At 47.1% G+C, this 26,520-nt stretch overlaps 1 protein-coding gene and 3 non-coding genes across 4 annotated transcripts; all 4 read left to right on the forward strand.

Annotated features, from left to right (window-relative positions):
* The first annotated feature begins 17,568 nt into the window (after positions 1-17,568).
* On the forward strand, positions 17,569-24,025 carry RPL3 (ribosomal protein L3). The gene is made up of 10 exons (XM_010983560.3): positions 17,569-17,642; positions 18,592-18,784; positions 19,456-19,624; positions 20,184-20,319; positions 21,262-21,448; positions 21,942-22,102; positions 22,663-22,764; positions 23,128-23,223; positions 23,581-23,700; positions 23,927-24,025. The coding sequence occupies exons 1-10, from the start codon at positions 17,640-17,642 to the stop codon at positions 23,969-23,971; spliced, it is 1,212 nt and encodes a 403-aa protein (XP_010981862.2). The 5' UTR covers positions 17,569-17,639; the 3' UTR covers positions 23,972-24,025.
* LOC116156632 (small nucleolar RNA SNORD43) lies at positions 18,101-18,164 on the forward strand. The gene has a single exon (XR_004140477.1). It is a non-coding gene; the product is annotated as a small nucleolar RNA SNORD43 (small nucleolar RNA).
* Positions 20,129-20,183, forward strand: LOC116156596 (small nucleolar RNA U82P). The gene has a single exon (XR_004140446.1). It is a non-coding gene; the product is annotated as a small nucleolar RNA U82P (small nucleolar RNA).
* LOC116156644 (small nucleolar RNA U83B) lies at positions 21,513-21,606 on the forward strand. Its single transcript, XR_004140487.1, has one exon. It is a non-coding gene; the product is annotated as a small nucleolar RNA U83B (small nucleolar RNA).
* Positions 24,026-26,520: the final 2,495 nt, after the last annotated feature.

Here is a 26,520-nt window from a genome sequence, read left to right on the forward strand (position 1 = left end):
GCCGCGGAGGGCTCCCGCGAGGGGGCGTCGTGCGCGCCGGGCGGGCGCGGCGAGGGCGGGAGGGGGCCGGGGAGGGCTGAGCGCGCTCGCGATCGCTGGGGCACGGGTGCTGCGGCCCGGGCGGAGGGCGCGCTTGTCGCTAGCTTGGTGACATCTTTGCTAAGTGGGGGTGAGGGGGGAAGGGGAGGCAGGGTGGGGGTGTGTGTGTGCGCAGCAAATGCGGGACTTGACTCCGCCCCCGGACAGCAGGTCTACCAGGCCGCCCTGCCCCAATCACAGCCCCTCCGAGCCTAAGGCCCTGGCTGAAACACCTCCGAGGCTTGTCTGATGAGTACCTGTCTCTCTGTTTGCCTCCAATATAGTGAGCGGGGAGGGGCCGCATTTGGCACGGGGTGCTTGGCACACAGTAGGTATCGCGGAAGATTTCTCTAATGAATGAGTGAACCAAGAACGAATTACCCTTCTCTCAGAGCCCTATAAAGCTCAGACCCCACCTCCCCAGAGGACCTTCCTTTTATGCTGACGTCATGTGGGTCCCCGTGTCTGCGCCCCACCCCCCATCCCCATCCTGGAGGGGCGGAGACACCTGGCACAGAGGCAGAAGCTGAGGAAGGGCAATAAATTCTTTATGTGACACCCCCACCGCCCCCAATACCCCCGCCCAGCACTTTACCCCTTTCGTTAATCCAGTAAATAATTCTGTAATTATTTGTTTATTGTCTTTCTCTGCTAGTCTGCGGATTTTGTCTACCTTGTTCACTGCTGTAGCCAAGGGCCTGGCACACAGTTGGTGCTTAATAAACAGACCCTATCCCCATCACCCCATCACAGCTTGGCTCTACTAGAGCTGCAGGTTTCATAGAAACTGAGGCTGCATGGAGGAGTGCTGGCTTCCAGGTATCGCTTTTCCCATGACCTATAGTCCTCAGGACTCTGTCTCCCTGGTTCCAAGAGCAGGATGGACAAGGATATCTGCAGAGGCTTTTGTTGCCCTGGTGATGACAGGACATCCTGCATTCTATGACAGGATACCAGATCTGTGTGGCGGGCGTGAGGGCATCTCTTAAGAACATCACATAGACAAATGTCCATCTTAGGCTCTGTTTATTGAGTATTAACTCTGCACCAGATCCTGAACTAAGGGCTTTACATACATTATCTCATTTAATACAGCAAACTTTTGAGGTGATTACATATATATACTATGATTATATGAAACGTCTAGAAGAAAACAAAATTTTTCTGACTTTGGGTTAGGCTAAAAGTTCTTAGATACAATACCAAGGGCATGATCCACAAAAGAATTGATAAATTGGAATTCATCAAAATTAAGACACTCATCCAGAGACATTGTTGAAAGAATGACTGAAAAGGGAAACCACAGTCTGGGAGAAAATATTTGTAAGGTGTATGGTTGACAAAAGATTTGCATCCCAAATATATAGAGGACTCTAAAAAGTCAATAATAAGAAAGCAAACAACCCACTTTTTAAAAATGGGCAAAAGGTTTGAACAGACACAATTCATCAAAGAAGATATACAGATGGCAACCAAGCACATGAAAAGATGCTCAACATCATTAGTCATTAGGGAAATGCAAATTAAAGTCAGAATGAGATACTGCCACACACCTATTAAAATGGCTAACATTTTAGAAATCTGACAGTAAGTGTTAACAAGGACTTAGAATAACTGGAACTCCTGTAGACTGCACATGAAAAGAACAAAACAGTACAGCTATTTATGAAAGCAGTTTAGCAGTTTCTTACAAAGGTAAGTCTACATTTATCATATGACCTCACAATCTCTCTCCTAGGTCCTGACCCCAGAAACATGAAAAGTTATATTCACACAATACCCTGTACAGGAATATTTATGGCAATTTCACTGGGAATAGCCAAAACCTGGAAACAACCCAGACGTCCTTCAACTGTGGACTGTATAAACACACTGTGGAACATTCATGCAATGGAATACTACTCAGGAATAAAGAGGAGTGAACAAATGATAAGACTAAATGACAAGAATTTACAGACCACATGACTCCCTTTATGTGACATTTTTGTGAAAGCAAAACTATATGGACAAAGAAACAAATCAGTACTTGCCAGGGCTGGGAGTGAGGTTAGGAGGGGGTGGGTATGTGTGTGTAGGATTCACTACTAAGAAGCACAGGAAAATTTGAGGGGGATGATGGAATCATTCCATATCTTGTTTGTGGTAATGATTATACAATTGACTATATATATTTGTTAAAACTTGCAAAAATGTCCATAAAGGGGGGACTTTCACAGTATATGAGTTATACCTAATTTTTTTTAGTTTATCCAATTATTTATTAAATTATTTATTTACTTATCATGTAGCCATTAATTATCCAATATTTATTATCCTAATTTTTTTAATGGACAAAAAAGTGTACAAGGGTGATGGACTGAATCAATGAGTAATACTCAGATCAGTGAGTCATGTTCATTCATTTATTCATTCAATAAATATTTATTTGAAGCCCACTTTGCAATAGGCTTTGTACCAGGCGTAGGGCCATAAGCGTGAGGAATTTAGAGACTGTCCCTAGCCCTTTCAGCACTAAGGTTTAATCACACTAATGAATTAAATCCCAGAAAAGGTAGTGTTTAGAAACCTGAGCTTCAGACTGAGATATTCTTGGGTGGAAGTCCTGGCTCCTTTGACCTTTCTTTCACTGTGTGACCTTGGGCAAGTGGCCTCACCTCTTTGTGCTTGTTTCCTCATCTGAAAAATGTAAATAAGCATAGTTACCTACCTCTGGATTATTGTCAGGATTAAATGAGAGAATGCACAAAACGTGCTTAGAACAGTGCCTGATACAAAGAATGAGCTCAGTAAACGTTATTAGCCTCCCCACCCCGTTGATTTTCAAGGTTAGGTATGTACAAGGTATGTAGGCATTTTCTTAGAAACACAAAGCTGTAAATGCTGGAAAGCTGTAGCCTCCCAGACTTGCCCATGAACCTCAACTTTTTGCCTATCACTGCAGGTCATAGAAACATCCTCCTCTTCTACCGTCTGTATTTATGTGTTCTGCATTATCGGCCTGGCCAAAGGAGGAAGTCAGGCTGTCCTTTGCAGATCAGCTTTCCAAAACCCAGAGCTGCCTGGATCATGCCATGTTCTGCCCCGTCATCTGACTTCCCAGTCCAGGCGGAGCAGAAACTCGCCTTTGCTCCCTCTCTCCTGCCCCCTGGAGGCCATTTTGGTATCGAAGGTATTAAGTCTGTTTTCTCTTGAGTGTGGCGTTGCCTAGGCAAAGGAGCAATGCATTCATTGTATTTGAGTGGATGAGCCACAGCATAATCATAACATAAAAAATTTGCCAGAAGTACCTTTCTGGAGAGTTGTTTGCCAATTTGTTTCAACTGAATAAATAATGTGCCATTAGATACCACAATCCCATTCTTTTCCCAAGGAAGGGTTGTAGGAAGTGCACGCTGATCTAGTGAGCACTAAGCTTGTGTACTGCACATTCGTCTAGTTATCTGTTCAATATACATGTAACACCACTGTGCACCAGGTCACTGAAGACCCCTTGGGATCCAACAGTGACACAGAACATGGTCTCTGCCCTAAAGGATCTCATAGTCCAGGCATAAAAATAAACAAGGGTGGTGGATGAAATATGGCCACAAATTCTTTGATGCACATCCAATAAAAAGGTGGAGTTTATGTCTCCCCTCCTTGAATATGGGCAGGCTTGTGATTCATTGAGCAATAGGATGGCTTTGTGCTGTTTTCCTGGCCCAAGCCTTAAGAAAATGTCAGCTTTCACATTCCATCTCTTGGAACACTTTGAGCCCTGAGCTGTCATTAACAAGTCTGACTGTGCTGACACAGCTGAGACATCACATCCAGACTCAGGTCAAGAATCCCAGCTGAGCCCAGCCTTCTAGCCATCACCACCATTGTCCTGAACCCTCCAGACTGACCCATGGACCAGCTGAATACAACATGTGACGTCAGTGAATGCCACACAGAAAAGAAGACTTACTTGGCTGAGCCCCAAGGCACAACACGATAACATCTAATAAAATGGCTGTTGTTTTGAGCCATTAAGTTTTGGAGTAGTTTGTTATGCAGCAATAGATCACAACCATGACAAGGCAACAGAGACTTCTGCACCCTACTCAAAGCAATGGTAAATAAAACACAAGAAGGAAAAACTAAACAGAGCAAAATGGCTCAAAGATAAACAACTCTGTGGAGCAGAAATATAAGACGGGGAAGGGGCTGAAGCCATGGGTGCTTGGGCTCTGGGTCCAAGTAACCACTGAAGCTTTGGCTTTTGTAGGGTAATAAAGATGAAAACTTCCACAAGAGACAGAACCTGAGCCAGGCTCCTGCTTGAAGCCAGTGACAAGGGTGTCACTCCACCGCTAGGAAAGGAAGAAAAGAGTAGACCTGCAGGGGATTCCTGCCTGGGACTCTGACTTAAGAAAGCAATGGATCCAGGGAAGGAGGACAAAGATTTAGCTTGCCACCAAATGCTGAAACAAGACTCCCACTAGCTCCTCAACTGAGCCTGCAGGGTCCCCAATTGTCCATAGAAAGGAGCTTTAGAGTATCATTGTGAGATCTGCAAAGATTTAAAATAATAATAATAACAATAACAATAGTAATAATAAAGCAAGAGACTACTGTGAACACCTTTATGCCAATAAATTTGAAATTAGAGAAAAATGGATAATTTCCTATGTATTTATAGAAAGATATAATTTTCAATCAAAACTGATTGAATAAGACAAGAAAAATCTATGTAGTCCCATAACCATTAAAGAAGTTGAAACAGTGGCTAAAACTCTAGTCGCAAATAAAACATAAGGCCCAGATAATTTTATGAGTGAATTTTACCAACCACCCAAAAAGGATGATTTCATTGTTACACAAATTCTTTTAGAGTGAAACAGTGGGAATACTTATTTTATTCTATAGAGTTAAACTACTTTGACACCAAAATCAGACAATAGTTCTAGTAAGGAAAAGTTCAGGCCAATCTCACTGGTAAATATCATTGCAAACAGTGCTGAAGATATTAGCAAACTTAATTCTGCAATGCATAAAAAGATAATACATCATGAACAAATTGCGCTTATCCTAGGAATGCAAACTTGGATCATTACTAGGGAATCAATAAATGTAATTTCTCATATAAACAGATTAGAACATAAAAATTACATGATCATCTCAATAGATGTAGTAAAACTATTCAATAAAATCAAGACCCATTCAATATAAAATCTCTTACCAAACTAAAAATAGAACATCCTTAACTTAATGAAAATTATCTATAAAAATCCTACAGGATGATTTGGTAATAGATGAAACGTTAAAAGCACTCTTTTTAAAAATTTGAGAGAAAACAAGAATACCAGCCATCACAACATTCAACATTGCTATACAAATCTTATCCAGCACAGTAAGACAAGGAAAAGATATATATAAGGTACAAATATGAGGAAGAAATATTTATTATTTTCAGATAATATAATTGCTGTATGTAGAAAACTTTAAAATGTAAAAATTATTAGAATTGACAAAAGTTTAGTAAATTTGCTAATTAGAATATCTAAATATCAAAAGCAATTATATTTTTATATTCCCACAGCCAACAATTATAAAATGTAAAATTTAAAAGGGAGCCGTTTATAATGTTTTTTTTAAATTTTGGGGGATGTAGTTAGGTTTACTTATCTGTTTACTTTTAGAGGTACTGGGGGTTGAACCCAGGACCTTGTGTGTGCTAAGCATGTACTCTATCACTTGAACTATACCCTCCCCCCATTTTAAAAAATCTATTAATAATTTTAAAGAGGGGATGCATGGCAAGATCTTTATAAAGACACTAGTCTAGATGTTACTGTGAAACTATTTTGTGTATGTGATTCACATACAGCCATTTGACTAAGTAGAAAACCCTCAATAATGGGGGTGGGCCTCATCAAATCAGGTGAAGTCCTCAAGGCTTCCCGGAGTGGAAGGAATTCAGACTCCAGATGACAACATCAACCTTTTTCTGAGTTTCCAGTCTGAGTTTCCGGTCTGGTTCTATAGATTTCAGACTTGCCAGCCCCCACAATCACATGAACTAATTCCTTAAAGTAAGTCATGCATAATTTTTAGTGGTTCTCTTGGTTCTGTTTCTGTGGAAAACTTTGACTGATACAAGTGGAATATAAAAATCTCACCACCAGAGAAGTCCTTTCACCCTCCCTGCTTTATGATATAGTCGTCATAGGTATCACCTCTATAGACACTGAAAACCCCATCTGTGGGAGTTTCAATACATTTAGAGGGGCTGAAATGGAGAGCTTGAGAAGGGATCGGGTAAAAGTGGAGGCCAGAAAGGCACAATTTTTCTGTTTCCTTGTGATTACACGTGTTAAACATTTGGACGCTAGTAGTCCACATATGATGTCATGCACTTCCCACTGCACCCCATTGAGAGGGACTTGGTGCCAGGTTGTCCCAGTATGAGTGGTGCTGCTGGCTTAAAGTGGTGACATCAGTCTCCTCCTTGTTGAAGTACACTTTTCCTTGGTAATTAATAATCTGTAGCTGATACTTTGTGTAACTATCCTGTTTTCCAGCTGCATTTCACCCAATGGTTTTAACATCTCTTTGACCATCCTTGCCTGATTTAATTAAGGATTACAAAGGGGTGATTTTCTATTTTTATTCTGTGTTTATTAGCAGGGCAGTTATCTAGTGTTTTGTCTTAACATAGTAGTAGGTTTTGGTTGGTTGGATTAGAAACACAGCCCAGCTAGAATCCGAAAGGTAAGTGGAAGGGACCTGGGAATATCCATTAAAGAGACTCTGGTCCAACCCCCTCATATTTCAGAAAAAGGGACTCAGACTCAGAGATGAGAAGGAATTTGCTCAAAGGCTCCCAATGTGAGCTTTTAATGTCCTACAGGAGCTTTTTGGTGTACAGAAAAGACTTTTACAATTACTTGGATTTTAAGCTTAAATGATTTGCCCAAACTGTCCCTAGCTGAGTGATTCTTACCGCGGTGCATCCATCAGAATTACCTGGAGTTCTTTTCCAACACAGCTGTGCTTCCCCTTCCCCCAGCTTCTGATTCAGCAGGTCTGGAGGTGGTATCTATATTTTGAAGAATCCCAGATGATTCTTGTTTTGTTTCTTCTCAGAAGTTTACTTTGATTTTTATTTTTAAAAATTGTACAAGTAATTAGCAATGAGTGCATTCCTGTGAAGAATGCAGCAGGGTACACAAAACCATCTGGGAAAGCCACTTGCACACCTACCCCGTATGCCCACAGCACTGCTAAAAGGTATCCAGGGTTTGATAAGCCACCTTCCGGTGAGCTTTCTGTGAATTTACTTAATATATGTACCTGGACATGTATCTAATTTTTAAATAAGTAGGATTATAGCATTTGCACTGTTCCATGAATGGCTTTTTTTTTTTAACTTAATGATGTATTTTGAAAGTCTTCTCCCGTCACTATATATAGATCTACCTAATTCTGGTTAACAGGCTGCAAACCACTTCACTGTACAGAAATATCATTGACGGAAACCAGAATATGTCACGGCTAAATATGCCTCTTTGACATAAAAATTCTTTTGAGCTGAAAGCAATTAAGAAGTAGCAAATGCAGGAAAAGCTCTCTTTCCCCTCCCCTTTTCTAGAGTATAGATTTTACTTTACTGGAGACAACTCCAGACTCTTTCTATCCCAGAGACAACACAGAAAATCTGAAAAAAAAAAAAAAAAAAAAAAAAAGCTGTATTCCATTATTTTCCCCCCACATAGTTACTTCCCCACAGTTTGCCACCCTTGGAAGCTTAAAACCATGTCCTTTGTCCTGTCTTTCTCTACAATTGTGTTGTTCTTTGTCAAAGATGCAGATAAGCCCAAGTTTTAACCACCTCTTTGAGTTACTCATCCCTGGGTTTCTCTTATGCTTCTATGAGATATAAATGTTAATAAACTTCTGTCTGTTTGTAAAGAACCTAGAAGAGTAGAAGGAAAAAAATTTTTTTCTTTCCCGAAAATCATCATAATAATGGTAAGTACTGTTCTTTGTGCACCTCAGGTGCAAGCAGCTGAGTCCGTTGGTTTGCATCAGCGTCCCCCAGAGAGCTGAGAAGGCACGCGGAGCCCAGCTTTGCTGGCAGGCAGGGCCTTTGTGTTTCTGCCTTGTTCCTAGCCTGATTCTGCTGCTGGGTGCTTGCTCTGATGTAGTTTGCGTAGGTCTCCCTGAATGTGCACGTAGCCTTGTGTGTTAAGTATGTATGTCTTTGTGGATTAAAAAAAATTTTTTAATTTCTTTTTGTTTTCTTTCTTTTCTTCTTTCTTTTTGTTTTCTGTTTATTTATTTATTCATTTATTTATTATCATTTTTGTTTAATGGAGGTACTGGGGCTCGAATCCAGGACCTCATGCATGTTAAGTGCACACTCTGTCAGCAAGCTATACCCTCCCCAATCTGTGTTTGTGTTTTTAAATAACATGAATGGTATTGGGCTATAAATCTTACTGTTTCTTCCCTTTTTCAACTCCATATTATGTTTTAAGGCTGATCCATGTTACAGCAGGAACATCTAAGTGGTCAGTTCCGAATGGTGTCCAGCATCCCATTGTGTACTTAACCATCTTACTTGCCCATCCCCATGGTGGTGTCACTGGGCTGCCGCCAACTCTTGCTTCAATTCCACTGTCTCACTTGCTTCAAGAATGACTGAATTCAAGTAAAGGAAAGACCTACTCTATAGCAAAGGGAACGATATTCAATATTTTGTAATAACCTATAATGGAAAATAATCTGAAAAAGAATATATATATAAAACTGAATCACTTTGCTGTACACCTGAAACTAACACAACATTGTAAATCAACTATACTTTAAGAAAAAAATAAAGAAAAATGAAGGAAAGATAGGGGTTTATAGACCCACTTAATAAGGGAATAGAGAGCAGGGAGAAAGCGCTTCTATGGAAGGACAGATGGAAGGTGTGACAGCTTCAGATAAAGCTGGCAAAGTGATGCTTAGGTTATGATGATTAGTCTCCTTCCTGACTGTGACCCTCCCAGATAGGGGATTTACGGTGGCTGAATCTTTTAGGAGGTCCTGCTTAAGGCAGCAAAGATGTTTAGGTAAGTTTTTTTTTTTTTTCTGGGGCTGCTGTTTGCTCAGATGTTTTTAGCTTAAAATAATCTTAATGCCACTGGAGTGTATTTTGGACCCCTATAACTGTATGATCCACAAAACCCCAAATATTTACTCTCTGGCCCTTTACAGAAAGCAGAAAGTGTTTGTGGACCCAGACTAGTTGGGCTTGAACTTGCTCTCATCACCCTCTGTGGCTCCGTTTTCCCCTATATGAAATGAGGATACAAATGGGATGGAGGAAATATTCTGCAAGGGTTAATTATAATCTCCAGTGAAAAGCCATCCTTAATTTTAACGTAGCTGAATACAATCATTTTTCCCAAATTCCAACCCCCAGGGCAGAACCTGGCATACGTTAGGAATCTAGAGAAGATTGGTTGAATGGATAACGATGAAACCTACAACTCCATTCTCCTCCTAAATTCTCTAGCCCAGCAGTCCTCAATTTTGGCTGCACTTTGGAGTCATCTTGGAGAGCTTTTTCAAAATGTCTGCTTCCTGGGTCTCACCCTTAGAAATTGTCATTTGTTGCTCTGAGATTCAGCCTGGGAATCAGAATTTCTAAAATCCTCCTGGGTGATTCTAATGTACAGCCAATGTTAAAGAATCTCTGCTTTAATCTGTCCCCGAAACCCCTCCCAACCTCTGCTGGCTGTGGGACCCTCAACCACTCTGAGACTCAGTAATCCGGGTGGTAAAAGGGGATGATGAATAAGATGTACTTAGGACCTTGTTACTTAAAGCGTGCTCCATAGACTAGCACCCTTGGCACCCAGTCCTCCTGAATCAGAACCCACATTCTAACAAGCTGCCTGGTGATTTGTTTGCATGTTAAAATTTGAAAAGCACTGTTTCAGGGGATTTTGAAGACCAATTGAGGTAATGAATATTATAATTATATGATGAATTGTATGTAATGGGAATAACAGTACCTGCTAACAGGCACTCTTTAGGTGTTCATTGATCGAATGAATGAATAACCCCTTGATTCAGATGTGATTGTTCCCATTTTATACCTGAGGAAACAATGGCTCAGTTGGCTGTTAGGTCAGCCAGCCAAACTAGTAAAATGCTGGGAGCAATGGGCATGTTGTTTGGGAGAATGGCAAGAAAGGAAGGTTCCAGAGGCATAAAGGCCAAGACACACAACTGCATTTTTGGATATTCTGGAAGAATATAGATATTCTCATTTTCATACTCCCCAGGGAAGAGAAATGTGTTTTTGTTAGAGACCCAGGAGGTCCAAGCTTGAGGATCCACTGACAATACTTCCATTTCCCCCAAACACACAGGCTCACCCTTGCATTTATCCACAAATATTTATGCAGCCTGCCTCTGTGGCTTGGTGTTGGAAAAACAGAGATAGCCTCATCTCTGAGGGGGGATAAGGTCTGAGGACGGGAGAGATCAGGTGATTGAGGAAGGCTCTCAAAGAAATAACAAAGAAGGTAAGATCTGAAGAATGCAGGAACATTTAAAGATTTTTGGAATGAGCAAAAGAGACCACTGGCTATCCTTTTAATCAAGCTGGAGCCTGAGAGATTATCTAGTTCTTCGTAGTTTAAAGGTTCTTCTTTGCCCTTAAAGTGTTCTGCAGCTCTGTACACTGTAGATAAAGGACAGCAATGCAAATAATCCTTATCTATACACATGCAAATACATCCTGTCCAGTGGAAGGACACCTCTCCCCCACCCCCTCGACCCAGTAGAAAAAGCCAGTTTTATGTCCATTTGTAAATTCATTTCTACATTTCTTTACTCCATATAACTACGTGGTTCTGGGTCTTCTCCTTTGAACCACTTACAGCATCTGCCTGGCTCCCTCCTTAATTAAGAACTAAATAAAAATCTTTGACATATGTTCATTTTGTATCTGTACAAGTGTGATTTTTATCATATTTTAACATTTATGCTTTAACTAGAATAGAAGTCAGCCCATGTTCCAGGCAGAGAGAGAAGCAGGGACAAAGGCTCTGCTGCAGAGAGGGCTGCATGTGGAATGGGAGAAGTCAGCGTGAGGGGCGGCCCCAGGAACCAGGGGATGTGCTGGGACCAGCTGGCAGTCCCCGGAGGCCTCATAGTATGGGAAGCCGCTGGAGGGTCTTAATTGGTGGGATAATGGTCTGATTCTCAGTGTAAGATCTACCTGGTTGCTGGGTGGAGAATGGATTTTAGGGGCAGGAGGGGGACCAAGGGGATGCACTGGAGATTGGTTCAGCGATCCAGGTGGGAGGAGACTGTGGCCTGGACTTAGTGGGTTGAAGGTTGAGGAGGCAGAAGTGTGTGCTGAACCAGAAACAAGTAGGGATGGCGCAGGAGAGTCTTAGAGCGGACACTGAGTCTGATTTCATTCATAGGATAAACGCCCTAGGCCTGGGAACACAGCAGGGAACTCAGCAGAGCCCATCTTCAAGACCCCTAACGTGCTAGTGCGGGGAGTGAAGGCGGTGGTGACGTGGAAAGCCCGAGCGGGGGCACAGAATCTTGTGGCTGAAGGCATGAGCTCCGAGGTGTGATCTCAGCAAGTTACTTATTTCATTTGAGACAGTTTCCTTAGCTATAAAATGGAGATGATAAAAGAGTGCTTTCCTCAAAGGGTTGATTGGATGATCGAATGAAATAAAAGATTGTTCTGTCTTCAATCAATGGCAGCTAATTTCCCAAAGAAGAGTAATTGCCTCCAGCACATTAAGATAACCTCTGCACAGATACAGTGCTGCAAATGCTTTTGGACCTTAGGTATAGAGTTGAGATACAAGGCAGGGATCTGTATTAGTTTCCTGTGGCTGCTGCAACAAATGACCAAAAGCTTGGTGGCTTAAAACAACAGAAATTTACTCTCCCACAGTTCTGGAGACCAAAAGTCTGAAATCAGGGTTTGTTCCTTCTGGAGGCTCTAAGGGAGAAACTGTCCCATGCCTCCCTCCTAGCTTCTGGTGGCTACTGGCAACCCTTGGCATTCCTTGGCTAATCCATTTCCCTCTTCACGTGGTCTTTTCTGTGTTTCTCTTCCCCTTGGCTTCTCTTATAAAGTCACCTGTCTTTGGGTTTAGGGCCCATCCTACTCCAGGATTACCTAATCTCAAGATCCTCAGTTCAAAGTTTCTTTTGCAAAGACCCTTCCCCCAAATAAGGCCACATTCACAGGCTTTAGGTGGTCATATCTTTGGGGGACCACCATTCAACCAACTAGAAGAGCCATATTTACTCTTTCACGTAGTGAACCAATTTCTCCGACTCCATCTACCAAATATTCCTGCTCTCCCCACTGGTTTGTGATGCCACCTTTTTCATGCATCAAGTTCCAGTTTGCAGCCAGCTGTGTCTGGGCTCTGCCGTTTATTCCATTCACCTGCCTGGCTTTTCTGCCACACTGTTTTTACTACTGTGATTTTGTAATGTCTTAATATTTGGTAGAGAAAGTCCTCGACCTTGGCTCTGTTTTTTCAAAAATGCCTTAAAATTTTAAGGACTTTGATCTTCCATGGACGTCTTAGAATCAGTTTATGAGTCCCGCCCCATCCCCTCAACCTCCAAATCCCTTCAGATTTTGGTTGGAATCCTAGAGACTTTATAAATTAATTTGGAGACAACTGACTTTTTTAAGGCATTAGGTCAGTACACCCATGAATTGACTATGTCCCTCTTTATTCAGGTCTTTTTATGTCCTTTAATAGAACATAAAAGTGTTCTCCAAGGAAGCCTTGTACACTCTGCTAGGATAATTGAGTGCGAAGAGTACTCTACAATTTACCAATGGCTCGTTTTTCTATATCCCTTTTCCCTGGAGCTCTATTATCTACATTTTACAGAAAAGGGAACTGAGGCCCAAGAGGGTGAAGGAACTTCCCCAAAGACACACAGAAGTGATGGAGCTGAGACCAGGTCTCCCAGCCCAGCCCCTGTTATGCAACGTGGCTTGCATACTGAGTACCATCCACCCCTGACCGTAGCCAAGTAAAGGCTTGGGTGGACAGGTCTCTCCATTCAATCCCTTGTTGACAAAGCAAGCCATGGATATACGAGGCTGGTTTACATTTTGTCATTTATTTTAAGATCTGCACAAAGAGACACGCGGCATAGATATACAGCAGGATGATGAGAACACAGATCGCCTTGACTTGCTGTGTGAGGGCCTGCTTGGGTGAAGAGCTGAAGGCCATCTTGCCTGTTCTACAGCTCCGGAACCTGGTGCTAATGGGCACCTTGGTAACCCCCAGACCGCAGCCTCCTTGTCCCTCACTGGCATCCTTGTCTCCAGCCACTAGGCACAGGTTGATGGAGGCTGGCGTGAGCCTGCTCAGGGTGGCCGGGTCAGGTCCAGGGAAGCACTGGCTAAGAGGGATGGTGGGAGCTGGAAGGATGGTGGTGACTGCATCCAGGTCTTTGGAGGCTGCCGGGCACAGCCCAGCCTTACCCAGGGACTGCAGGCCACTGCCCCGCATGGCCCGGGTCACCTGTCTCATGGCCACCCACAGCCTGTCCAGGCAGCGGACCAGCAGAGACGCAGCCACCTGCTGCAGCACAGTCCCCAGCAGCAGCTCCAAAGCCTTGCTGTTCTCGCGGTGGAAGTCGACCAGGCTGTCGTAGGCTCACTGGGCCATGGAGAGCAGGGCTAGGTTGATCTCCCATCTTAAGTGCTGCCGGAACAACAGAATGCAGCGGCAGGCTCCGTGGATCAGGGTGGTGAGCAGCTGGAGGCCCCAGCCCCGCGCAACGGTCAGCAGTTGCCCCAAGGCCTGTTGGACGGGCAGCAGTAGCTCCACGCACAGCTTCTGGGCCAGGATGAGCGGGAGCCCCCCACCCACCTGCAGACTCCTGCACCACAGGATGCAGAGGCCCAGAACATAGACGGAGAGGCAGTGGGAAGCCATACTTGCCATGGTGGCCTGCAGTCCCAGCACAGGTACATGGAATTTCACCAGGCTGGGCCCGCATAGGAGCAGGAGCAGGAGCTGCCAGGTGCCTCGGGCCAGCCGGCTCTTATTCTTCGGGGGATCACCTTGGCAGCTGGTGGTGGAGGAGCAGGGAAGGGGGGCCTTCATGACCCAGAGGCTCTGTGCCCAGCCTCCCGCTCTGGGGGCACAGGGCTACACTCATGCCACAAGCTCATATTAACTGACCCTTTGGCCCAAATGTCTTGTCATTTGCAACAATCAGTGACAGCACAAAAGATCAGGATGTGAGCTCGTGTCAAAGGTGGGGGCATTATTGCTTCAATGGGCAAGGGAGGCAGCCTCTGAAAGTGAAACTGTGATGTTCTGGTTTGGGCCAGCTGTGTTCATGCCCGCATCTGACACACCTGAGCCAGAGCCTTTCCTGTGCTGGGCCCCACACGGGATGCTGACCTTGTGGGAGTGGGACACAGTCTCTGCTGCCATGATATTCCAGTCCGGTAAGAGAGAAGGACATTGAAATGCCATGGTCAGTCCACATCTCAGGTTTTCCCTGGCGGCTGAGAGCATCTGCCCTTCAGGGATTTGAGCAAAACCTTGGATCCTTTTCCATTCCTTCCTAGAAGTTCCATTTTGAAAAATAGTATTGATGAAAGACCATTTGTAAATAAAGTCAATCCATTTCTTTCCAGACTCTGGATTTTATCCTTGGATTAAACCAGCAATCTGGAATTGGGTAATGCAACCCCTTTGTTTTGACCTCTTGTAAACAGTTCGCACAGATCAGCTTGGTGTGTTGCCATGAGTTCATTGGTCTGCACTGAAGGTGCACAGCCACTGTGTGTTCACGGCGTCCTGATGTTCAGGGTGTCATCAGCTGCCTCCCATTTTGGCCCCTTTAGGAGAACCCCGTCTCCCCAGCGACATTTCTTTCAAGCCTTATTTCAGGCACAGTGGATTCCTTTGGCCACTGGTTTGTTTTTTATCCTGTAGCTATTGTGAATCATGTTACTGATCATATTTATCTTTTTTATTTGGCTGCACAGAGGCTTGAAACCAAAAGGGAAGACTATGCTGGCCTAAACAGAGTTCTATAATGTGTGTTTGGGTGTGATCCCTTTCTGGCTTCATCTTATTTCCCCTCACTCGCTTCCTTACTTTTTTCTTGTTGAGTCGCATACATCTTGCTGGGTCTTTGACGTGTTCTTAGAAGGAGAAAGGATATCGTTAACCCTGTAAATAAATCCAAATCTCTATATAATCGATCCTTTTCTGAAAGTAACACTATCTACCCAATATTCCAAAATGGAGATCTTGACTCCTGCCCTCTCTGCTGCCCCTCCCTGCCCCCACCCATGATGACTCATACAAATATAGTCTCCAGATCCTGTCCATCCTAAATATCTCCTGATTCTACATCCTCATGTCCAGCTTCAGAGCCCTTTCCCGGGTCACCCACCCTGATGGCTTGCATGGACTAGTGAAAGCCCTTCTACCTTAACCCCACCTTTAGTTGGCCCTTTAATGTCATTCTTAGGCAGAGAAGGCTCAGTACATATTTGTTGAATGAATGAATGAACCCCTCTTTTGACAGATGGGGAAACTGAGGCCTAAGGCAATATCCCAGTGAACCATGTGCAGAACTGTCATGACTGTGCAGATCTGTTGATACTCTCCTTTTCCCCTTGACTGCAAAGAGGGAATTCCTTTTAGGGGACAAATTTGTCCAGGATCTTAGGTAACATTGTTGTCTTTTTCACCCTCATCACAATTTTAGTCTTAATTGGCCTGTGAGAGTTGCCCTCTAGTTCCCCTCCGCATTCCCCCAAGCCCAGAGCAGAACTTCATTAAGAATTTTTCTTTTTTTTCTTTTTTGTAAGGGGAGATACTTAGGTTTGTTTGTTTGTTTGTTTTTTAGGGTAGTGGGGATTGAACCCAGACCTCGTGCAAGCTAAGCATGCACTCTACCACTGAGCTATACCCTCCCCGCCAAGAATTTCTTATTGAGTGAATAAGTGACTCCGGACCCCAGAGCTCCTTTTCCAGGGAGGGGGACTATTGAACCCTGAGTCTGATGTCATGAAAACCCAACCCAGAGTCAGTCAGACTTGAGCTCTGTCCTTCACTAATTGTGTGACTTTTGTCAAATTATATCCTTTTTGCCTGAAACTTTTCTCTGTAAAAATTGCAATTCTGAATTGAAAAAACACTTCTTAAGTCATTTGGTGGCAAGAAACCAAATTAAACTGAATTTTTGAGGCAGCTAAGTTAGCTTTGAGCTGTGAGGCTATTTATATACTTATCCCACTCCATGGGAATATTCATGCTTCTTTCCAGAATTAATTTAATGTATTTTATTAAAGAGCTTAGGGAGGATTGCATAATATACAGTATGTGCACCATATTGCACAATATTATCTAAAACACGAGAAATGCTGAATTTGGAAACACATCTGGCCCCAAAGATTTCCAATAAGGGGTTGAGGACTATCATTGCTGCCACTCGGGGATGGTGTGAGGGTTAAATGAATGTTTTTTAACAACGGTGTGAGCAATGGCCAGACCCAGAATCAAAGAACATGACTGGGTGGGATGGAGGCGGAAGGTGATTAATGAAAGAGTGTGTGTGCTTGCAGCGAAGAAGCTGGACTATCTAGTTAGGGCAGGTTCTTGGCTGACAGCCTCAGGAGTCAAGGCTTAATCCCCAGGAAGCATTGGGGTGTGGGGGGCCGGGGCCGGGCACGAGAAGAAACAAGAGATTTGATTCTTAGCGAGGGTCTTTTATACCGAGGGTCTAGAAGGCTTTGTGAGGCCGGGCGGCTGGACTCGTGACCCCAGGTCGTAAGATGTTTTTGCCGCCTCAGACCTTCAGAACCAAGCGCGGGCCCCCGCAGCCCGATACTGGTACGAATGGCCGAGATAGGGATTGAGGGAGAGGGACCTGAAACCAGGACGCATTAAAGGCAAGTTGGTATAGGGAAGCGGCCCTAGGTTGGGAGCCAGGAAACCAGGGTTTCAGTCTTTTCTCTCCAACATGGAGCCAGTGGAAGCGGTGTAACTCGTCCCACATCAGTATGCCTACAACACAGCAAAAACGCTGATCTACTGTGTGGGATGGAAATGGGATACCACGTTTGAAAGAGCATTGCAGCTGAAGCCCCAGCAGGATTACTCAATTCCAGAGGTGACGGCATTTCAGATGAAAAGAAGAGACGCAGCCATTTTCCTTCAGCGTAACGGCGCGCTTCATCAAGTTTGGCTGCTGCCCAACGCCGTAGGGCTGCTGCACTCCAATTCTCTGTCAGCTATTCAGAAGCTTTTCACTAAGTTCGAGCTCAGCCGCTCGCCGTAGAGCCTCTATCTCTTGCCTACGAAGGTGACGTCCGGGTCGGAGCAAACGCAAGGCGAGGACGAGCGTACGTGGAAATGGGGCCAAGTACCCGCCCCCCGACCCGACGTGCGCCGCGGGCGCGCGCTCGCACGCAGGAAGGGGCGGAGCCAGACTGGGGTTTATATACCTCGCGCGGGGCGTCCTCCGACCTCTACGGGCAGCGTTAGATCTGCGTGATGGTACGTATCGTTATGGCGGCTTTCTGCTTATTTGCCGCGGCGGCATGCCTGAATCCTCGGCGCATCCCCGCCATCTCGGCTCGCCTGGCGCTGGGTGCCTGCTTTAGGAGCACTGGGGATTCAGCGGGGTCCGCATTCGGGTCCATTTTTTGAAAACATCCGTGGCCTGAGGTCGGCCTTGAGCCTGCCGGTCAGCTGGTCCGGGCCCGGGCCCGGGCCCAGGCCCAGTAATCTTGTCCGAATTGTATCTGGGTCTTGACGTCATCAAACAAGATTGGAGTCATGAGCACTTTGGTTAGGAGGGTCCGAAGGGGAAGCGCTTGGCACTATTAAACTGGGAGGTGTAGAAATTCAGGCAGTAGGCGTCAGGGGAGACTAGGCCAGAGTTGTTGAGGCCTCGTTGTGAAATATCTGGGACGGTTGGTACAACAATTTGGGCCTCTAGAGTTCTCAGAAACCAGAGGTGATGAACTTATTGACGGGCGGACAGAGACTCTGTGCTGATTGTCAAGTTCTGATTTGGCTCTGTCGAGTTCTAGTGGCCTACATTTTGCAGTTTAGCTCTGGTTCGGAGCACGAGGAACGTTTAGTGCCTTTATCTGCTGCCCAGCCATTTGACCAGTTCTCATTGTGGTCAAGATCTTACTTGCCAATAAAGCTACCCGTTACGCGAATTTTAATGCCAGTACTTGGTGTACTTTTGTTCTCTTTAGAGGAAAAAGTGGATGGTTTTTTTTTAAAGTGAGGGTTTGAGATAAATGTTCAACACAAAGTTGCCTGAATAATTGATGTGGGATCCTGCAGAAAGTCAGCTTAATCCAGCACGTAAGCTGATTACCTGGGTTGCTGGCCTGGATTCAATATTGTTGAGAATCCTCTTAGAACCTAGGCAGCTGGAATTGAAGTGAGGGCTACTTATAAGGTGCTAACGCTGATCATTTTCTCCTAGTCTCACAGGAAGTTCTCCGCTCCCAGGCATGGATCCCTGGGCTTCCTGCCTCGGAAGCGCAGCAGTCGGCACCGCGGGAAGGTGAAGAGCTTCCCTAAGGATGACTCCTCTAAGCCCGTGCACCTCACAGCCTTCCTTGGCTACAAGGCTGGCATGACCCACATTGTGAGGGAGGTGGATAGGCCAGGGTCCAGTAAGTACACACGGCATCCTCCCAGCTGGTGGGGACAGGGTAGGAGTTGGTGGGAACTGACTGGATGGGCCAAGCCCTCAGAAGAGGGCAGACTGGAGAGATCAATAGAGCCTTAGTATCAGGTTGGAAGTAACGGGTTTTAGGATTGATGAGTGTTCTCGGTACAGGTGGCTGGCACTGCTTGCTTTAGGCAGAGGGATGTAATGAAGTCAGGGAACGTGCCGAGTAAATTTGTCAAAGCCACAGCATAGAGAAGAATGTTAACTTGGGAGATGGCAGTTGGTAAGGGTCGAATAGAAACTCCACTTACATTTTAGCGGCAGGACTAAACTGAGCTTCACCTCAAAGCTTGAATACTGCCCATGTTGCTGGCTGTGGAGGTTGAAGTAGAAGTCACCCAGCAGGACACAGCACTGGTTATTGAACCACAGTTGATAATGTTAAGCAATTAACATTGTCTGTCCCGGGCTCAGGTATTACTATCCCGGTATACATAGTGCTCTGTATTATTTAGATAGTAAAGAACTCGTCTGGAGATTATTGTGATAGACCACAATTGAAGCCACATTATTACTTGGCTATTTTACTTATTTTTCTACCAAACACTGACCGCCTCTTGCTGGGGACTTGCAGTTAGCCCACTCAAGTCTGACAGTCTGCTTGCTTTGCAGAGGTGAACAAGAAGGAAGTTGTGGAGGCTGTGACCATCGTGGAGACCCCCCCCATGGTGATTGTGGGCATTGTGGGCTATGTGGAAACTCCTCGAGGCCTCCGTACCTTCAAGACCATCTTTGCTGAGCATATCAGTGATGAGTGCAAAAGGCGCTTCTATAAGAACTGGTAAGGGAACAGAGGCTGCTCACCCTGGTTTAGGCTGGGGAGAAGGAGCAGTGTGCTAGGTAGGGCCTTAGCTCCATAGCAGGGGGCGGAGCTGCTCTGGTGGCAGGTTCAGTTGCCTCTTGAGCAGAGTAATTTTTGACAGACCTTCCCAGGCTGGGAGCATCACCTTGAGACATTTTATTCCAACGTTAAGCTTAGTGGGTGCCACCTTGAGGACTCAGTTCAGTATCCTCTTGGTTGTTGGGAAGTATTGAGAGTCCCCTTAGAAGCTAGAGCAGTAACACCCCCAGGTGTGTGTTCTGGTTAATGGCTAACTTGGAGCAAGAATTTGTGTATTTGAATGTTGTGACTTGCATTAATCTTGTGGACCTCTGCTTAGCTCCGCTCGGCTCTGCCCGATGAGCTCCATCCAGGCTCCGCTTGCCGGTGGAAAAGGCTCCTTAGAAGCCGGCAATGAGCCCCATCCCCACACGGTGTCGGTGTGCCTTCCGCTCACTCCTTGGAGGGGTGATGAAGGCTGGCACCTGGCCCCCTCCCCAACTCTGCTCTGCTCCTGAAGGCATAAATCTAAGAAGAAGGCCTTCACCAAATACTGCAAGAAGTGGCAGGACGAAGATGGCAAGAAGCAGCTGGAGAGGGACTTCAGCAGCATGAAGAAGTACTGCCAGGTCATCCGTGTCATTGCCCACACCCAGGTGAGCACTGGCCAGTCCCCGCTGCTGCTGGTCTCTGGAGTGATGACTACACGATCACGTGTGCCTTTTGGGGGGCTCAGTTATCTCAGTTATTTGTGCCAAGCCACAGGGTTTTAGAGTGGTAAGACTCAGCTTCCTTAAACATCGTTTCTAGTGGAGGTGAGGGTTGTTAAAAATACCAACGTTCTGCCTAGAGGCCTGGATTCCTGGAGCCAGATTAGACAGTTGGCCTGAAAAAGACATCCGGTGTCCCCACACTTAGGGTTGGTTTTTGTTGCCGGCAGAGGGCACTGTGTCCCTAAATGGTTCTCATGGGAAACCATAGCCCATTTTAGGAAAACTGGTTGAAGGAACTGGTAGGAGCTAATATTGTCAAGTTCCTGACTGGAAATGGTGTTGATAATGCTGGCTGTTGTTGGCGCTTGAGCCCTTGGCTGGGTTTAAGTAGGTGCCTTTGAAGTCATTCTGGACTGTTATCCCTGGTACATACCCATGATTCCTAAATGATCAGTAGTCCTGTGTGGTTACTGAGAACCGCGTTACCAGAGATCGGTGGCTTGTCTGTTGCTGAAGATGAAGTTGAGTAGGGTGACACTGGGCAGCTTGTAAAAGCTTTGTTAGATTCATCTCCTTTGCGGTTTGTATTCTTGCTTTGCTACTCTGCTCTCAAATATAAGTGGTGTATTGTTGCCTAGTAGAACAAGGTAGATGGCCAGGGGAAACCAGGGCAGGGTACCCCAAAGGGACTGGCCAAGAGGACAGTAATCGGGAACATTGGGCTAGTGGTTCCAGGATGTCATTAAGTTGTACTGTCTTAAGGTAAAGATCAGCTTGTTCTGACCTGATTTAGGCACCAGAATTGAAAGGTGAATGTGCTGAAGTGTTGGCCTGATGTGCCACAGCCTGAGTTCCTCTCACCTTGAAGGATTCATTCCCTTCTAGATGCGCCTGCTTCCTTTACGCCAGAAGAAGGCCCACCTCATGGAGATCCAGGTGAACGGAGGCACTGTGGCCGAGAAACTGGACTGGGCCCGTGAGAGGCTAGAGCAGCAGGTCCCTGTGAACCAAGTGTTTGGGCAGGATGAGATGATCGATGTCATTGGGGTGACCAAGGGCAAAGGCTACAAAGGTGAGCTTTGCAGTGGGCCAGTTTCTGTGGTTTGCCCCTGGGAGAGGGGTGGGTGTCAGGCCCAGCTGTTCGGTGATGAGGCTCTGGAATGAGCGCTGGGCACAGCGCCCGAGTCAGACTGCGGAAATATTCCTTGCTGCCTTCCTTCTGAGAACAGCCCTGTGGTCAGGTGGCTGGGGATAGTATGGGGGACAGAGGAAAGATCTGCTCAATTGCAGAATGCAAAGGAGGACTTCATGAGTGCTTTAAAGTACACACAGTGATGTTCTAAAACAGGGCTAATTCTCCAAGGCTGTTCTGTTTGCAGATTTCTAAGTTTTACATCTAGGCAGGTATTCAACTTGGGTGGAAGTATGAGAAGGTAGAGATCATGGGGATCAGAGTAACGAGCAGATCAAGCTCTCAGGTTTACTCAGTCATTGGGGTGTTGTGTGGACAAAGGGCCAGCGGCATGGGTGCCAGGCACCTGAGCAACAGTATGCATCTATTCCAGGGGTCACCAGCCGTTGGCATACCAAGAAGCTGCCCCGGAAGACCCACAGAGGGCTGCGCAAGGTTGCCTGTATTGGGGCATGGCATCCTGCCCGGGTGGCCTTCTCTGTGGCTCGGGCTGGGCAGAAGGGCTACCATCACCGCACTGAGATCAACAAGAAGGTGAGGTGCTTGGAGAGGGCCTTGTGGAGGCTTAAATCCTACAAAGGGGAAAGGTGGTCCAGTTTTGAGTTGGGGGTTTCCAGTCCCTCTTACCATTGATTGGTCCACTGGTAGTGGAGCATCACATGGACTTAGCTGCTTGTGCCTGAGCTGCTTGTGTCTGGTTGGCACAGTTCTGACACTTGGGTGTCAGGTGTCGTGATTTGTAAAGTGCCATCCTTGAAGGTTCTGGTGCAGTGGCCAAGGATAGGAGCCGTGTCTATCCTCTCCTGCCCTATGAGGTTTGGAGAGGCCTCATCCATCTCATTGGGTAGCAGTGTCTTTAGTTTTGGTTCAGCCAGCTTTTCTTCGTGATGGGTGCCTCATTACTAGGCCCGAGGTCACAGCTGCTTTCCCAGAATCCTTTGCAGGCTAGCACACGCACAGGTTGGGGGGTCATTTGTCCTGATGGCTATCATCGTACCCTTCCTCCAGTCTGCTGTATCTAGGGGCACCAGAGGCCCCTGAGCTGTCTTCCTGTCTGGTTTTTTCCTGCTTAACTATGCTCATCTCCCCTCCAGATTTATAAGATTGGCCAGGGCTACCTCATAAAGGATGGCAAACTGATCAAGAACAATGCCTCTACTGATTACGATCTGTCTGACAAGAGTATCAACCCTCTGGTGAGTAATGGGAGCTGCCCTTGCATAAGCCTCGATGTCTGGTCTGGCAGGGGATTTCCTCGAGTGAAACAGTCCCATGGGCCCCCCTGCAGGCGGGGAGGCCTGTTGACAGTTCACATCTGCACAGCATCCAGTCCTTGTAAACGGTTGGGGCTGGCCGGTGACAAGTGGGGTCTCGGGTAGGCTCAGGCACTGGAGTGAGCACCGGGCACTGTATGTCACTGTCTCGCTGCCTGCCTTCTGACAGTTGTGGTCCGGTGGCTGGGATCACCAGTGCCTGGGGTGGGGGTCATGCAAGCTGTCCGACCTGTCTCCAGCCCCATGCTTGATCTGTGCTGACCAAAGGGCCTTGCTCTTTCCCAGGGTGGTTTTGTCCACTACGGTGAAGTGACCAATGACTTTGTCATGCTCAAAGGTTGTGTGGTGGGAACCAAGAAGCGAGTGCTCACGCTGCGCAAGGTGAGGCTGTGGCAGGAGGGGAGGCTTTTAAAGGTGGGGGAAGGGCTGAGCTTTGTTAGGAGAGTTGAAAGGAAAAGGGGGGAGAGGCTGCTGCTCCTTGACTTTGAAGTTCTGGGAGGAGGAAATTCCCTGTCTGGCCTGGCCCAGCTGTTTGCTTCTGTGTATCCTCCTTCTGCCTGGCACAGAAGGAAACGCTTTGGTAATGGCTGGGCTGTGTAGGTGTTTGGGATTTGGAGGATGGTTCCCAACTCCACAGTTGGTTCAGATTGAGTTGACCTCTGCCCTCTAAGGTGAGGGGCCTGTGAACTGAGATGGTGCAGAGAAAGGCTTGGCTAATCTTCCCCTCTTGGCCGACAGTCCTTGCTGGTGCAGACCAAACGGCGGGCCTTGGAGAAGATTGATCTCAAGTTTATTGACACTACCTCCAAATTTGGCCATGGCCGCTTCCAGACAATGGAGGAGAAGAAAGCATTCATGGTGAGTGTCCACCTTGCTGCCCTCAGACTGGGGTTGGGGTGTGTTTCAGCTGCTCTCCTGCACATCTACTGCCAGTGCAGCTGGGCTGGCTCCGGGGTCCTGAGAAGGGGCCGCCTAGTGCCTGTACAGGGACTGGGGAGACCAGCCCGGAACCGGATCCTGCTGGGGTTGAGGGATGTTCTTACTGCCTTCCACCTCTAACCGAGCCTGCTGCATCTCTCCACAGGGACCACTTAAGAAAGACCGAATTGCCAAGGAAGAAGGGGCCTAATGTCAGAACAGATTGTACAGCTGGTGGAAGCTCAATAAAGTTATTTTCCAGTGACATCTGCTTCTGATTTAACCTTCCCCGTCTGGGCTGATAGCTCCTGGGGCATGCTGCCCTCCCCTGCCCCGCTTACCTACACCTGGTTGTCTCTTTGTCCTACCGCTTCCTGCCAAGGGGGTCTGGAGCAGACTGGATTTAAGTGGACTATTGAGCCTGGACTGTTATGGCCAGCCTGGGGAGTGAGCTTTGCGCAAATGTTTCCCTCACTGGGGCCAGGGAGCTGGGCTCCACTGTAGAAGTTGTTTGCACAGCTTGGGTGGTGGCAGCCCCCGCCAGGGAGATGGGAGGGAGTGGTGAGGACCTGGTGTTCATGTTGCTCATAGTGGGGTGGGGCAGGGCAGACCCTGCGTCTGCTGAGTGTATACAACATGCAGGAGGGGTTCCAGTTAGGGCTTGTTGATATTTTGTAGCTAGCAGCCAAGGTCTGGTCCTGGGAGGGGGCAGCTGAGAGTGTCATATGGAACCCTGCACAGCACCCGGCACTCGGGTTTACAAGGAAAGCCCTGATTTAAATGTTAGGCAAGTGACAACTTGGGCATGCAGGTGTTACATGCTTTGCCAAGGCTCACCCAGCTGGGGAGGTCAACCCCAATTCCCATTTGAGTCTAGGTCTGACCTGGCGACTTGACTCAGTCCCCACCCCCTGCAGGTGTCCCTGTGCTGTACTGGTTCCGCTGAGCACCTGCCATCTAGGGTGGGAGCAGCTTATCTGCTAGAGTCCAACACCCAGACCTGTGATGTCTGGCCCGCCCTTTGGAGTGACCAGTGCGCCAGTTTCCCCCACTTTTCCCTTCCCAACCATTGCTGCTCCCCAAAACATGTGCCTGTGTTGCAGGCGTTGCCTCAGCCCCACCTAAGCAGAGAACTAGTTGCAGCCACTCTTCACCTGGGTTCTAGTGTCTTCCTGACCCCTGGTTTTCTCATTTGAAAGGCATAGTGATTGTGGGTGGAAGGGGCTCACGTTTATGGTGCTGTCTCAAAAAGACTTGGAAATGGCCTAAGGTGTTTCTAGTTCTCAATAAGCATGGCATCCTTACTGAGTGTTTAGACAAAACACGGAATATCCAAAGTCAAGCACAGGATGCTGGAATCTGGGTTCTGAGGCAGAGGCAGACTGAGCTGGAGTGTGCTGAGTAAGAGTCCTTAGCCTGGGACCCTCAAATGTCTGCCCAGCATTTCTAGAGCCCCTTCTGAACATGGGACTGTGGGCCTCAAAGCCAACTTCTGGGCTGGTTTGCAACCCCCCTGCAGCACCTGTCTGCTCAGGATTGGCCGACTGGCTGGAGCTGCACTTCAGGCTGGAGTCACCAGGGGGCGAGGGTGGGCAGCACCCTGTTGGGACAACCTTGCGGGAGGACCTTGTTCTGGGCTTTGGAGCGGGTAGAGTCCTCTCCCCAACCAGAGGGGTCTCTTCAGATCCCCAGCAACCCCAGAATCAAGTCGACAGCCAGAGGGCGTCAGGACCTGCCCCAAGGCCACCAGACACCTGACAGCCAGGCATGATGGCAAGGCTTCTGGTCCTCAGTCTGGGCTCTGTCACTGCAGGAGTTTCTTTCCAGTCGTTCCTGGGAGGCTGATGAGCTGGGCAGCGACCCCACCTCGTCCCCTCACCCATGCCAGTTACCCTTGGCCTCAGTCTTGGGGCTTCCCCCCACCCTTACACCAGCCCTGGAGCCCTGCTGCCCATTCAGCCCAGGCAGGAGAGGCTTTGCTGGTCGTCATGGCTGGGCCTCACTCCCTTTCCAGGGCACTGCCCAGTTATAGGTATGGTCAGGATGACTGGGGACGTGGGGTCCGAAGGACAAGCTGAGGGCATGCACACAAGCACCCAACACTGCAGATAAGCCACATCTTGTGTGTCTCCACGTGTGTGACATGCACAGAAAGCCTTTTCAGTTGTGCTTGACAAGGGCTGAGTCCTTGTCTTGACCATCCTCATGTCCCCATCCTTGTTTCTGCCTTGCCCCTGGCCAGGGAGTGACCCTGGCACATCCCAGAACAGTTCTGAGCCTGAACTTCATCTGGTTGGTGACTCACTACCTTGGCACTGGTTGTGGGACCGAATGCAGAAGGCTGCCCCAGCACATGGGTTGAAGCTGTGGGCAGGACGAGTAATAGGGCTTCCCGGGGGCAGTGGAAGGCTCACCCACACGTGTGGGGGATCCCCTTCACTCTCAAGAAGTCCTGGGTGCCTGCTGTGGACATAGCCCTCCTTTGGGTGCTGGGGAAGCAGTGCTGAACTCAAAATGCCTGTCTCTCAATGAGCTTGTAGTCTAGTTGGGGTGGGCAGGTAGGAAACACAGGTGAACAAGAATTTCGGAAGTTATGAATGCTGTGAAGAAATGAAACAGGCCATTGGGATACAGAGGGGCGGGGTGAGACCAGGGAGGCCTTTCTGAGACCTGAAGGAAGAACACCCTAATAGCAGGTGCAAAGGCCCTGAGGTAGGAAAGAGGCTTTTGGGCGCAGATCTCAACTCCCAAGGGAGGCAG

The sequence above is a fragment of the Camelus dromedarius genome, chromosome 11 (genome assembly GCF_036321535.1).
Source record: "Camelus dromedarius isolate mCamDro1 chromosome 11, mCamDro1.pat, whole genome shotgun sequence".
NCBI lineage: Eukaryota > Metazoa > Chordata > Mammalia > Artiodactyla > Camelidae > Camelus > Camelus dromedarius.

Excerpts from the sequence above, each read along its gene's own strand:
- RPL3 (XM_010983560.3), top strand. Across the intron at positions 18,785-19,455 it reads GGTGGATAGGCCAGGGTCCA|AGGTGAACAAGAAGGAAGTT; the intron begins GTAAGTACACAC and ends CTTGCTTTGCAG. Across the intron at positions 22,103-22,662 it reads GCACTGAGATCAACAAGAAG|ATTTATAAGATTGGCCAGGG; the intron begins GTGAGGTGCTTG and ends TCTCCCCTCCAG.